We start from the raw sequence: 15,000 nt of genomic DNA, 5'->3' as shown, positions 1-15,000 counted from the left end.
TAATAAATCGTATGGTAATAATAAATCATATGGTAATAATAATTCCTATGATAGCGATGATTCTCATGATAGCGATGATTCTTATGATAGCGATGATTCCCATGATAGCGATAATTCCCATCATGGTAATGATAAGAATAACGATTTAGATAATTTTATAAATAATATTCTTAAAAAAGAAACAAAGAAAGAAAGAGGTAGTTACCAAAAAAATGGTAGTATTGAAAAACATTATCTACAAAATGTAAGTACGAAAAAAGCACAGCTACAACTTAGTGATATATTTTATGAAATATATAAGATTAGTCATTTTTATTGTAGCATTCAAATTTTAGAATTTTACAAAGGTTGTATAAATCAATATAATTCTTATAATTATAAAAAAAAAAAAATTCAATTATATAAATTATTTAAAAATAATAATATTGAATATACACCTTCTTGTTATAATTACACATTAAATGATGATGATGGGATTTTACATTTGGATATCCAATTATATGATATGGACTTAACGGATTCTATTATATATACATATTTTAAAAAAAAGAAAAAAAATGCATCCATTTTTATAAATGAAAAGAATAAAAATAAAATTATTTTAAAATTTATTTTGAATAATTTGAATGGAAATATTCAAGTTTTTATGTGGCCATTTAGTTATTTTTCTAATAAAAAAAAAAAAAAAAAAAATATTATTTTTAAAAATATTCTATCGTATTATGAATATGTAATATGTTATTTTATGAAGAAAAAAATAAAAAATATTTTATCTTATAATCCTTATTATATTCATATAGAAAGTTGGTATAACAAAATTGGCTATTGTATTGTATTCTTTCTATTTTCTATACTGAAAATTTTTTGTACTTGTGATGATGATACGACTCTACTCATATCTAGGAAGCACGTATATTATTTAAGTGATTCCTTAGAAAAAAGTGAGTATGCTTATAAGACAGGTGTTATAAACATACATGATTTATTGTTGGATTATTTTTTTGATCTTCATTTTATAAAGGATGAGTTGAAATGTCAAGATATAAATGGAAATATTAAATTTGATCAAATGGATGATAGTGTAAAAAATGGTCCAATGGATGATAGTGTAAAAAATGACCAAATGGATGATCATGTAAAAAATGGTCCAATGGATGATAGTGTAAAAAATGACCAAATGGATGATCATGTGCAAAATGACCAAATGGATGATCATGTGCAAAATGACCAAATGGATGATCATGTGCAAAATGACCGAATGGATGATCATGTGCAAAATGACCAAATGGATGACCATACCAATTATCAACAAAATAAAAATATATCTAATTTGCTATCATTAATTAAGTTGAAGAAAGAAAATGAAAACTCATATATATTAAGATATACATTTTATAATCAAAAAATTGATTTATTTATAAATATGATAAATGAAAAGTTAGTATTCAAATGCCACTGGGATAGTGATATCTTTATAAATATGATTAGTTTGTCTTATAATTTAAAATTGATTATATATATTTTATATTTATTGAAATATTATTCTTCTTATATTTATATATATAATTTTTTAAAAGAACGATTTCAAGTAAGACCTGGTAAAATCGAAAATTTTGTTTTTAATAAAAAGGATTTATATCCAAATGTTTTTTTTCACAAATTAATGTTATATTATTTTTTAAAGAAATCGGACTATTCATCTAATCTAGTCATCACAAAATTTCTGGAGGAATTTTTTTCGTATATTGATTTTTATTTTTATATGTATTCGGGTCAGGAAAATAATCTGGAGAGACAACTAAAAAGGGAATTGAAAAAGGGGGAAATAATAAATCGTATTGTGAATGATCAAGGTGGTAATATGAATGATCAAGGTGGTAATATGAATAAACATGATGATAATATGAATGATCAAGGTGATAATATGAATAACCATGATGATAATATGAATAACCATGATGATAATATGAATAACCATGATGATGATATGAATAAGCATGATGATAATATGAATAACCATGATGATAATATGAATAAACATGATGATAATATGAATAAACATGATGATAATATGAATGAAAAAGATAATTATAATAGTAAAGGCATTTTTCCAGAAAATACTATAGATGATAAAAAGAATTGTTGTTATCAAAAAAATTTTGTATCCGTCTTTTATTTTACCATATATGTAAATAAGAATACGCCCTTATTATTATGTTTATTAATAGAAAGAGGCTATATATTTTGTACATATATTATTATTACATTTGAAAATATGAAAAAAAAAAGTATGGAAACGCAAAATGGAGGAGGTACATATGAAGAAGATATGAATAGTACATTTAAAAAAAATAATAGTTTTATAATACCCTTAATTCATAAAAAATATTTTCTTTCCACACACATACATTTATATTTTGACAGTTTGAAAGATGTGATTGATAATAATTCTAATATGTTTATTAATTTATATAATATATTAAAAGTTAATTTTTACTGTCCCTTATTTTCGGATGGCTTCGATTTTTCTACGCATATAATGATGAATGGGAAGAAGAAGAAGAAAAAAAAAAATGAAATGAAGAATTTGAGAGGAACTAATATGGAAAAGGCTGAAGAGAAAAGATATGTAGAGAATATTATTATTAATGATAATAATAGTAATGTTCATGGGGATGATCATACTAATAAACCTTGGAATGGTCATACTAATAAACCTTGCAATAGTCATAATAATAAACCTTGTTATATATACCAATTCTTTGATGAACCAAATTATCTTAATTTCGTTAAACAAAAGAAAAAATGTGCCTTAGATTTACAATATTATATAAATAAAAGGAAAAATGCAAATTATTATGGATATCCAGAAAACTATATCAATAATTATATTTTACATTTATATACATCATTCAATGAAAAGTATGCTATGAAGAATGAGCAGGACATGAATAAGGAAGGTAAAAATAATGAATTGATGATTTACCTTTTAATAAAAATCCATAGTACTGGTTCTGTTTTTTTTAAAATACCAATAAAAGAAAAAAGATATATGAAAATAAATAATTTGGATGTGATAAAAAATAGGGAGTTATTTATATATCATAAATGTTTAGTTATAAATATGAAACTTGAAAAGAAAAAAAAAAAAAAAAATATATATGACAATGGAAAAAAAAATGATGATATGAATACTATATGTATGATAGATCAAAATAAATTACATGACAATGGAAAAAAAAATGATGATATGAATACTATATGTATGATAGATCAAAATAAATTACATGACAATGGAAAAAAAAATGATGATATGAATACTATATGTATGATAGATCAAAATAAATTACTTGACAATGAGAATAAAATAAAAATGAATGAAATCATAGACACGAATGTGATGAATAAAGATATATGTTCAAATATGTTTGATGACGAGAAGAATGAACAGGACACATCAAATAATACAATAACATCGAATGAAGGTAAAATAAATAATTGGGTTTTAATAAAAAAAATGTATATATTATTAAATGATGAAAGTACAAAATTAAATATTTTAGATATATTTTCATGTATTATAAAAAGTTGTTATATTTTCGATTTTTCAAACGAGCTTTATTATTTAGAAAATAAAATACTGTGTTCTAATTTTGTCGTAAGAAATAGTCATATATCAAATATTGATATTGTCTATTATTCTGATTATAATAAGGATATAACATGTTCCATAAGTTTAAATTTTTTGAATAATCAATATGACAATAATAATAATAATAATATAAAAAATGAATTGCTTAAAAGCAATGAAATGATACAAAAAGAAGGAATATTAAATAATAACCATAATACATTTAAACAAAAAAATAGACATGATATGACAACCACTTTTACTACCTTTAATGACATTTTAAAGAATTTATTATTTATTGACATATCTTTTAATAATCCAATTGATTGTATAAATAACATTTTTATTAAAGAAAAAAATAATTTATATTTATATTTAGAAAAGAAGAAAAGTATATATAATTTATTAAAATTAATATGTTTAACATATGAATTCCATTATAATTTTTATATTTTAATAAATAAAACAAATGAACATTTAAGAAAAATACATTTTTTAAATATTATGGATCCTTCCATCTTATTCGATATACAATATGAAAATTTATTTACAATAAATTTGTTATGTAAAGATATATATATATATAATAATAATAATAATAATAATAATTTATGTTTATGTATTTTATTACATCCTGAATACTATTCCCAAATTATTATAATACCATATTTAACTTGTTATAATAATAAAAATGTTAGAAATGATGTGAACTTCAAAAAAAAAAATTATTTTTTTAAAAATTTTAAATATGACCATCTTCCCAGAAGTAAAGAACAAAATTATAATGGCTCATTTTTGAATATCCAAAGAGATCATTCAAAAGGAGTATTAGAAAGGGATGGCAAAATAAGACCAGATGATTTGTTATCATCTTTTTCTCTTGAAACATATACATCATTGAATAATCCAAATGTATTTATTGATAATATGGATGAAGAAGATTTATTTATTTATTTATTTTTAAACTATTGTAATCTAATAAATTTTAATATAACCAATAATAATGTGTCACAAAATTATAATGATAAGATATCCGATTTAAATAAAAGAAAAAATAAAAATGAAGAACGTTATTTTTGGTCTTCTTCCGTTAAAAAGTTGCTTACCAAATTTGATGAGGAAATATTTTCAACAAATGATTTGAGAGTTTTTGAAGAATATGAGATGTTTATTTCAAATATAAAGTATATATTAAAAATGAAAAACAAGATAATATCATCAGAAGTATTTTTTTTCTCTCCATATTTTCTTCCTACCGTATTATACAATGTATTTGAATTTTTAAGGACCCTAGGAGTGTGGTTAACATTAATAGGTCGACTAAAAAATGATTACACAGATATTCACTTAAGAAATGATAGAAATATATGTAACGTATTTCAATATATCACTGCTAGAAAGAAGAATAAGTTTTGGGATAATCAACCGAATCCTGAGGTGAAAAATATGAATACAGATGAAAATAATACCACAACAACAACAAAAAAAAAAAACGATGACAGTGATAATCAGAATGACCATATTTATATACATCTTATATGGAACATATATAATGTTAGAACATTATATACAGAAAGGTTACACAATGATCGAAAGATAAATCATGCCAAGAGAAAATATGAAACTTTTCACAATAATATGGATGATATTTTTAATGATGATAATAATTGTATAAATATAATAAATGTCGAAGATAATAAGGAAGAAAACATAAAAGATTTGAGGTATAAAAAATTAAAAACAAATGAAGATGGAAAACTTGATAGTGAGTTTATACAAGTAACAGATAATAATAATAATAATAATAATAATAATATAATAGAGATAAATCAAAAAAAAAAAACATCTACGCAAAATGAAGAACAACATAATATAAATACAAGAAATGAGAATGGTAATATGTATACATATTCATTAATAAATAGTACACTTACTTTGAATAACATACATAAGGAAAGATGGAAATATCTTATAAACTCTTATAGTTTTAATAATTATATAATGTTTTTTCAAACAGCACAAAATAAGTATTTTGTTAATAGAAAGTTGATAAAAAAAGCTTTTTTTTTAAGAAGTTTAAAATTTGATGATTTTAATGATATAAAATCGTACTATAAGAAGGTAAAGAAAATTAATAATTGTGATAATAATTATAAGAATAATAAAATGGATACTGCACAACAATATATATATTATTTAAAAGAGGATCAAAAAGAAAAGGAGCTTATAAATTTTGAGCATATTATTAATTATATATCTAATAATATATGGGTTTCTCAAATACATTATTTGACACATGGAATTAGCTTATACTTTGAAAATGTGGGCGAAGAGGTTGATGAGGAGGATGCTTGGTTTTACTGTCTTCAAAAAAAAAAAAAAAAAAATTGTGATGATAATAAAATGAATGGTGATGATAATAAAAATGGTGATGATAATAAAAATGGTGATGATAATAAAAATTGTGATGATAATCAAAATGGTGATGATAATCAAAATGGTGATGATAATAAAAATGGTGATGATAATAAAATAAATGGTGATGATAATAAAATAATTGGTGATGATAATAAAATGAATTGTGATGGTGAGGTGTATTCAAGAAAACTTTTCATTTTATATAAAGATAATATTTTAAAAGAAAAATGTGAAATAAATTGCTCATTGAATATAATATATAAATATATTAGAATATGGTTATTAAGATTAAAGTTACAAGATGTAGATGTTTTTTTTTGTATATTGAATGAAGTAATTAATGATAAAAAGAAGATTTGTGAATTTTCTTCATTAGTTTTTAATTCTGTTTTATCTTATTACGAACATTTAGATTTTTGGTTATCTACCAATACAGATGTTTTGTGTTTACCTTTTATAGAGACGCAATTTACTATAAGAGAAGAGAAAGATCTAATAAATGATAATATAACTAATGTTGAAAAATCAGATTTGTTTTTAAATTATAAAAAAAATAAAAATAATAAGGAGATAAAATATAATGATAAAAAATTTATTGAAATAATTATTCCATTTATAATAAAAGAAAAAGGAGAAGAGAAAAATGTACATATGGATAATTTATTAAAATATAATAAAAATGATTTAAAAATAGATTATAATGATATGAATAATTCCATGGATATATTAAAAAATGAAGATGATAAAGAATATTTAAATAATTATATAAATAATAATATGAAAAATAATAATGATGTGCAAAATTCCAATATTAATTCAAATTATAAAAATATAGATACAAATAAGTTAAATGGTTTAAATTGCTCTGTTATTAATTATAATAATATAAAAATTAATTATAAAATATGGAGATATATGCCTTGTCCATTTAAAATAATATCATACAATAAAAATAAATTAGATATTTTAAAGAAAAATAATGATAGCATCATTTTAAGCTTTCAAATTTCTTCTTTACCTGTAAAAAATTTAAAAGACGTATATATAAATAATGAGCCTTTTATTAAATTCCTTGTAACTAATCATATTGATTTAAATGTAGCCCATGAAAGAGTTATGAATATTTTACAAAAATATAATTTAAAACCAAACTATTCCTTAGTAGCTACACAAACAATTCTCCACATTTCAACATTTGAATTATTGTTCAAGGCTAATCAAAAAAAGGAATGAACATTATTTTAATAATACATGTACTTTATAATTATAGGAAAATAATCCTAACTTTTACACATACCCGCTCTTTCAAATACTTGTAAAAAGACTTAACGGTATTAATAAATGTGTACCATATGTATATATGCCACTACAAGGATGAATAAATAAATAAATAAATAAATAAATAAATAAATATATATATATATATATATGTGTGTGTGTTGTAAATATTGATGAAAAAAAAAAAAAAATATATATATATATATATATATATATATATATTTATTTATTTATTTATTTTTTTTTAATTTGTCAAGTGTTTATATTTCTATAATTTTGATATTTTTTTTCAAATAAATGAATAAATAAATAAATATAAATATAAATAAATAAATATATATATATATATATATATTTTTTTTTTTTTTTTTTTTTTTTTTTTTTAATAACATAAAAAAAAATGAATAAATACATAAGAGCGCCAAAATTAATTTATATTTGTGCTTCTCTGGGTATTCATTCCATACTTTTTAAAAAAGAAAAAAGTTCAGATAATAAAAATTTGTACCATAATAAAGATTTCATAAAATTAAAAAATATAATATTCTTAACATCCTGTGAAATTCCCCAGGATCCAAAAGAAGAAGGAGGAAAAAAAAATTATGATAGGTACCACAATGAATTATTTAACAATAAAATAAATCAAAATAATGTACACATCGATAATAATGAATTAATAAATTATTTTGATGAATTATATAAAGAAAGTAAAAATGAAAATATTATTACAAATGGTGAGGAGGAAGAGGTTGAGTTCAATTCATCAAACGTTTTGTTATCCTTTGTTGAGGAGCATGAACATGTAAAAAATAAAAATGATAATGATAAATGTATAAAAGATGAACATGGTGAATCCGAAAGAGTAGAAGAGAATATAATATTAAGTGAAGATATAATAAATATTATTGAAAATATTTTAAAAAAATATAATGTTGTTTTATTTATGAAAGGCACAGCTTTAAATCCTTATTGTAAATATAGTAAACAAGCTATTCATATTCTAAAATTAAATAAAGTAAAACAAATTCATACCGTCAATATTTTAGATAATCAAGAACTAAGAAATGCTTTAAAAATATATTCGAACTGGCCTACATTTCCTCAATTATATGTTAATCATAAATTTATAGGTGGCATAGACAAGTTGCAAGAATTGCATGACCAAAATAAAATTAAAGATATTATATAATATGTATATATATATATATATATATATTTATTTATTTATATGTCCATTTTGTTTTTTTTTAAAACAAGGACGTTTTCAAATGTATTTGTAATTTTTTTGTACAAAATGAAATATATATATTTTATAAAAAACACAAATAAAAAAATTACACACATATATAATATATATATATGTGAACAAAAAAATAAAATAAAATAAAATAAAAATGAGAAAGAAATGTATATATAATAAATTTTACATATATATATAATATATATATATATATTTTTTTTTTTTTTTTTTTTTTTTTTTTTTTTTTTTTATCAAATTCAATAATTTTGTTCATGTGAACTAATATTCAAAAGATTAAATTAAAAAAGTCATATGGGAATAGTTTCCATATGATATGTTTTTTTTTAGGAATATAAAAATGAAAGGAATTATTATATTTTTCAAAAAATTCATATAAGTATTCATTATATATAATTTCATCACCATAAATTAAACTTGATTCTGGTACATAAGCAAAATGGAAAACTTCTTCATCAGTTTGATTAGTATCATTTTCTTTTTTTTCTTTTTTTTTTTCATAATTTTTATTATATGTTAATTTATCATTAGGACCATAATCCATTTTGTTTTTATTATTTCTATTTTTATCATGTTGATTAAAATGATCTTTATAATCACCACCATTCACATTAACATTAATATTAACATTTACATTTACATTTACATTTTCGTTTACATTTACATTTACATTTTCGTTTGTGTTTACATTTTTATCCTCCTTATTACCTTTGTTACAATTCTTTTTATTTTTTGGATCCTTAGTATAACAAAATACATTCTGATTTTTTTTCTTCTTGTTATTTATTAAGAGAAGATAATGAACTGTGTTTTGAAATTCAGGGGGATATTCTGAAAAGGATTTTTTTTTCCATTCACTTGGAGCAAAACATGAATAATCCCAACTAACAACTACAGCTTGATAATTCCAGTATTTGTGTCTTACAACATTTCCTATATGGAATATGGGAATAGATTTATAAATTCGTTTCCTTACATAATTTCCTAAACCAAAATGATATTTCTTTCCAAATATGATTTCTGTATCTTTTGGTATAGCTTCAAAGGAAAGGAAATTTTTATTCTTAAATATTTTATTTTGTAAAAGATAATATTCCAATAAATTTATTTTATCATCATTACTAATAAAATCGTCATTCTTTAATATATCTTCTTTATTAAAAAAAAAATTAGGTAATGTATATTCATTATGATTTTTATAAGATGATATATTCGGGTCATTCCATTTATTACTAATATTACCAAAATTATTCACATTATTATTATTATTATTATTATTATTATTATTGTTATTACTTATAATATTACTACTTATAATATTAGGCATACTATCATATTGATTATACATAATATTATTAAACGTATTACTCGCCCACTTATCCTGAAGCTGTGAACTTGCTGCATATATATTCCTAAAACATTTTACTGTCTCATTTTCTGATTTCATTGGCATATGTAACAGTGGATGAGCGCAGACATAAGGTGAAGTTATATGCACATAATAATGACATTCCGTTGATTGGAATACATTAACAACTTTCGTTTGAGTTCCGCTTTTGTAATTTAAAGAACAGTCAAAATATATTGTCGTTACATAATCATGAACTTCGTCTAAGGAATCTATACATTTTCCTCCCTTTAAATCAAAAGCCAACGTTTTATAAAAACTACTATTTCCATATTTTAGTACCTCCAGTGGTTTATCCATTATATACGAACTTACATATGGCATACGGTGTGCTGATGAAGAAAAGTAAGCAGAAAGGGAGGTCATGTAAAAGGGGGTATAAGACACATTAAAAGATGGTGGGAATAAATTTGGTGCTGATGACAACGTATTTGATGACGACAATGTATTTGACGACGACAATGTATTTGAAGACGACAATGTATTTGACGACGACAACGTATTTGATGACGACAACGTATTTGACGACGACGATGTATTTGACGACGACAACGTATTTGATGATGACACCATATTTGATGACGACACCATATTTGATGATGACACCGTATTTGATGATGACACCATATTTGATGAAGATACTCCTTTTGCATTAGATGTATTATTTGGTGTAGTCATACTATTTTGTGGTGATATATTACTTGATGTTCCCATACTATTTGGAGATAATCCATTTGCTAAAGAAAATTCCTCTAGAGATGATAACATTTGGGGTGAAGTTAAATTTTTTTTTTTATTTGAATAATCATATTTTACATCTGATATATTTGAATTATTCGTAGTCGTAGAAGATAGCGAATTTTGTTGTGTGGGCATAGAATTAGATGTTGAAAGGTTTCCTTTCAATTTATTATAATATTCTATAGTTTTTTTCATCATATGATTAGATTTTAATACAGGAAAAATATCATACATTTTTTCATAAAAGGGTTTACCTTGATTAAGTGAATTATATGAAGATCCTAATAAAACTAATGGATATTTTTCTTTCCCATAAGCATTTTTTTTATATTGTATAACACTATATGGTAAACATATTTCAAACATGGTATCATCTTCTCTAATAAAATGATGACATTTATTCATCAGATTTTTTAAAAGAAAAAAATTTGGTGGATTTATTTTCTCTGTATAATTACAAAACATATATCCACTTAATGTAATACGATATAAATATATAGCTTCAGGATAATATAAATTTAAATTGTGTATTAATTTTTGTTTTAATGATTTATAATAATCTTCTGTATATTGATAATTCGAAAACGATCTAAAAAAATATACATCATTATCTTTTAATTTTTTTATTATAATATTATAAAGTTTAGAAATAGTTGTATTTAAATGTTCATATATTTGGAAAATGTATGGATAATATACATTATACAGCTTTTCAAAACTATTAACTCTTAAATTATTATTACCACATAAAAATAATACTTCAAAAAAATATTTGCCATCACTATAATATTGTACAACAGTATTATTAGAAAATAACAAATCTTTTCCTATAGCATAAGTAGATATAGTGATATGTTTTTTATGTTTCGTATGATATCTTTTTGTTATAAATGATATAGATTTATTTAAACATATTTTTAATATATTTCCATTATTAAACGCATCAATACATGTATTATTTATGGTTAACATTTTCCCTTTTATTATATGATTTTTTAATAATACATCATCATTAATATTATTATATATTCTATATTTATGATATGCATTAATTTTATGTTTATAAAAAATATAATCATACAACCTTTTAAAATTACAATTAAATGCCTTATTTAATTTATCAAGTTTTTCATTTCTTTCGTTCGAAAAATAATCATAATGATTTTTTTTTTTTTTATCTTTTTTTTTTTTTTTCTTTTTTTTTTTTTCCTCCTTAAATTCTTTGGAATATTTATTATTTAATTTATTCAATACGTTATTACAAGTCCAACCGTTATTATTACTGTTCTTATAACTTGTATTATTATCACCAACATCTTTAATAAGATTTTGTGTAACATAGCTTGCTTGTATATTTTCATCTTGGATATTCATCCAGTAATGTGCATTATGATATTCTATTTCGTAGTTCTCTTCCTTTAGGTATAAATTATAATTCATATTATTATTATCTTGATATTTTAGAAGAAAGTTTTTATTTAGATGTTCTTCCAGATAATCATACCTATTGTAGTTTGTATAATAATCATTATTAATTTGATTGTCACCATTATTGCTGATATGATTATTCTGATTATTAATATAATTATAATTATTATAATAATAATAATTATTATTATTATTATAATTCTTCTTCTTTTTATTATTATTATTATTATTTATTTCTTTATGTTCGTCCACCCCATTAGGGTAAAAATCATCGACCTTTTTCAATAAATCATATTGTTCACATGTATCAAAACTATCAGACTTATCTAATATACAAAGAAAGGAATCTTTTCCTACAGTTATGTTCGTATATTTTAAAGATCTATCTAAATTGATTAAGGTACTAGGTACACTATAATCCAGTTGTATCTGGTATTTTGTATTTAAGAAACATATGCAAACCAATACGTTTACAATAATAACAAGAAAAGTAAACATCTTTTTTATATCATATTTACTCTGATATTTTTCATTATTCCATATATTTTATATATATATATATATATATAATATAACTTGAACTTTAAAAAAGAAAAAATATAATACAAAATGGTACTTTAAATGTTTAATGCGTAATAATATATAAATAAATAAATATATATATATATATATATAATATATTATATTATATATATATTAACGTGTTTTATTATTTTCTCTTTTATTATATATATATTATATATGTACGAATGTGTAATATAAAAAAAATAAGAAATAAGAAATTAAATTTCAATATTAAAGATACAATGGGATTTACAAAAAAATTATTATATTAAATAATGTATTATTATATATATATATATATATATATATATATGTGCAGTATATATTTTTCTGGTCCTTGTAATTTTTATTTATTAAATATATTTTTTTTTTTTTATCGCGAACATACTGGAATATATAAAATATATACATAATATATATATATATATATATATATATATATATATTATATACATTATATAATTATTTATGCCTTTTATTTTATTATTATTTTATTTATATATTTTATTTATTTATTTATTTATGTATTTATTTATTATTATTATTTATTTATTTATTTTTTTTTTTTGACCCTTATATATTCCACCCATTTTATAAGAATAAATATAATAATATTTCTGTTTTATTAAAAAAACATTATCTTTGAATAAGGCATTATTTAACAAAAAAGAAAATATTTATAACATACTTTTTTTTTTTTTCTTTTTTTAGTAAGATACATTTATTTTGTATTTAATTCGTTAAAAAGATGATGATAACTAATATTATACAAGAAGAAAGAGAAGAAGCAAGAAAAAAAAAAAAAAAAAAAAAAAAAATAACTGAAACTTGAAATAAGTGGCGAAAGATATTTCAAATTTCATTATACAAAATTTTTCTTTTTCCTTTTTTTTTTTTCTTTTAGAAGATATAATCTTAATTATATTTTATAAAATAAATTAAAAAAAAAAATATAATTGTAAAATCTTCTTAACAAGAACAAATACAAAACGTTTGTATTCCTATTATTTCATTAATGAAATGAAAATTTACAAACTTGATAAAATAAAAAAAATAAAAAAATAAAATAAATCTTTACGAATGTTAGAGATAATTTTTATATATTTTTTTATTTTTTACCTATTTATCAAAACACCAAAAGGAAAAAAAAAAAGAAAAGGAATAAATAAATAAATAAATAAATATATATATATATATATATATAAATTTTATATATATACATATTTGTCAATTGGACAAAATTGTTTGCTCCTTTGACACAGTATGGATTTTTTTTTTTTGCTTTTTTTGCTTCTTCTCATTTCTATTATTATGATTGAAGAATGGAAAAAATCTTTGGTAATCTGATTTTTAATGAATTAAAAATTAAATTTAACAATAACAATAGTTTATAATTTAAAAATTTTATATATATATATAATATATATATATATATATAATTATATTTCTTTTTATGACAAATATATATAAATTATAAACATACATAATAATATATATAAATAAATAAATAAATAAATAAATATATATATATATATATATATATATATATATACTTTTAACTTTTCTTTTTTTCCCTTTTTTTATTTCCTTGTTCTTTTTTCAAATATCAATAAATAAATATATATATATTTATATGTATATAATATAAATACTAAAAAAGTACAAAATTTCATAAAAAATTTACATGTTAATAATAATAAAGAGATCTCTAAACCTTCAACATTATTCCTTATAAAGTGTAATGCGATAGCAAATATAAATATTAGGAAAATGATTTATTAAAAAAAAAAAGGAAAAAAAAAAAAAAAAAAAAAAATAAAGAAAAAAACATGAAAAATAAAAAAAATATAAAAAAATAAAAGATATATTTTTATTGTGTAATAATTGAATCGACATTGGTTAATTCTCCTTCGGAATCTTCATTTTCTTCATTTCTCATTCTTTTTCCTAATGTAAACAAATTTAAAAAAAAATTATGATAAATTATAACAATGGAATAAAAAGACAGATGAAAATATAGAAATATATATATATATATATATATATGCAAAATATATAAGAACAATATGCATATTTATATATTATATTTTTTTATCTTATTTTTGTATTACTTTCCAAGATAATATTTCCTACACGGTAAATTATAGAACCAAATAGGTAGCCAAACTGTAAAAAAAAAAAAAAAAAAAAATAAAAAAAAAAAAAAAATCTTTACGAATGTTAGAGATAATTTTTATATATTTTTTTATTTTTTACCTATTTATCAAAACACCA

The 15,000-nt window shown here is 20.3% G+C and overlaps 4 protein-coding genes across 4 annotated transcripts in view; 2 read left to right on the top strand and 2 right to left on the bottom strand.

Moving 5' to 3' along the window:
- Positions 1 to 7,282, top strand: part of PRSY57_0707500 (Cg2 protein) — a gene marked incomplete at both ends in the record, with an annotated part of 8,262 nt that extends 980 nt beyond the window's left edge. Inside the window, one exon of the mRNA XM_012906736.2 lies at positions 1 to 7,282. This exon is cut by the window's left edge and continues 980 nt beyond it. Within this exon, the coding sequence (XP_012762190.2) occupies positions 1 to 7,282 (7,282 nt within the window).
- A 445-nt stretch (positions 7,283 to 7,727) lies between these two features.
- On the top strand, positions 7,728 to 8,516 carry PRSY57_0707400 (Cg6 protein; the record flags this gene model as incomplete). Its single annotated transcript, XM_012906735.2, has 1 exon — positions 7,728 to 8,516. One exon carries the CDS (start codon positions 7,728 to 7,730, stop codon positions 8,514 to 8,516), a length of 789 nt encoding a protein of 262 aa, XP_012762189.2.
- A 337-nt stretch (positions 8,517 to 8,853) lies between these two features.
- On the bottom strand, positions 8,854 to 12,660 carry PRSY57_0707300 (Cg1 protein; the record flags this gene model as incomplete). The annotated part of the gene is made up of 1 exon (XM_012906734.2): positions 8,854 to 12,660. The coding sequence occupies one exon, from the start codon at positions 12,658 to 12,660 to the stop codon at positions 8,854 to 8,856; it is 3,807 nt and encodes a 1,268-aa protein (XP_012762188.2).
- A 1,936-nt stretch (positions 12,661 to 14,596) lies between these two features.
- Positions 14,597 to 15,000, bottom strand: part of PRSY57_0707200 (chloroquine resistance transporter) — a gene marked incomplete at both ends in the record, with an annotated part of 3,524 nt that continues 3,120 nt past the window's right edge. Inside the window, 2 exons of the mRNA XM_012906733.2 lie at positions 14,597 to 14,673; positions 14,838 to 14,892. Of these exons, the coding sequence (XP_012762187.2) occupies positions 14,597 to 14,673; positions 14,838 to 14,892 (132 nt within the window). The remainder of the gene's footprint in view (positions 14,674 to 14,837; positions 14,893 to 15,000) is intronic.

The sequence above is a fragment of the Plasmodium reichenowi genome, chromosome 7 (assembly GCF_001601855.1).
Source record: "Plasmodium reichenowi strain SY57 chromosome 7, whole genome shotgun sequence".
In the NCBI taxonomy this organism is placed as follows: domain Eukaryota; phylum Apicomplexa; class Aconoidasida; order Haemosporida; family Plasmodiidae; genus Plasmodium; species Plasmodium reichenowi.
The sequence above is the reverse complement of the archived record's forward strand: the minus strand, read 5'-3'. Positions and strand labels throughout refer to the sequence as shown.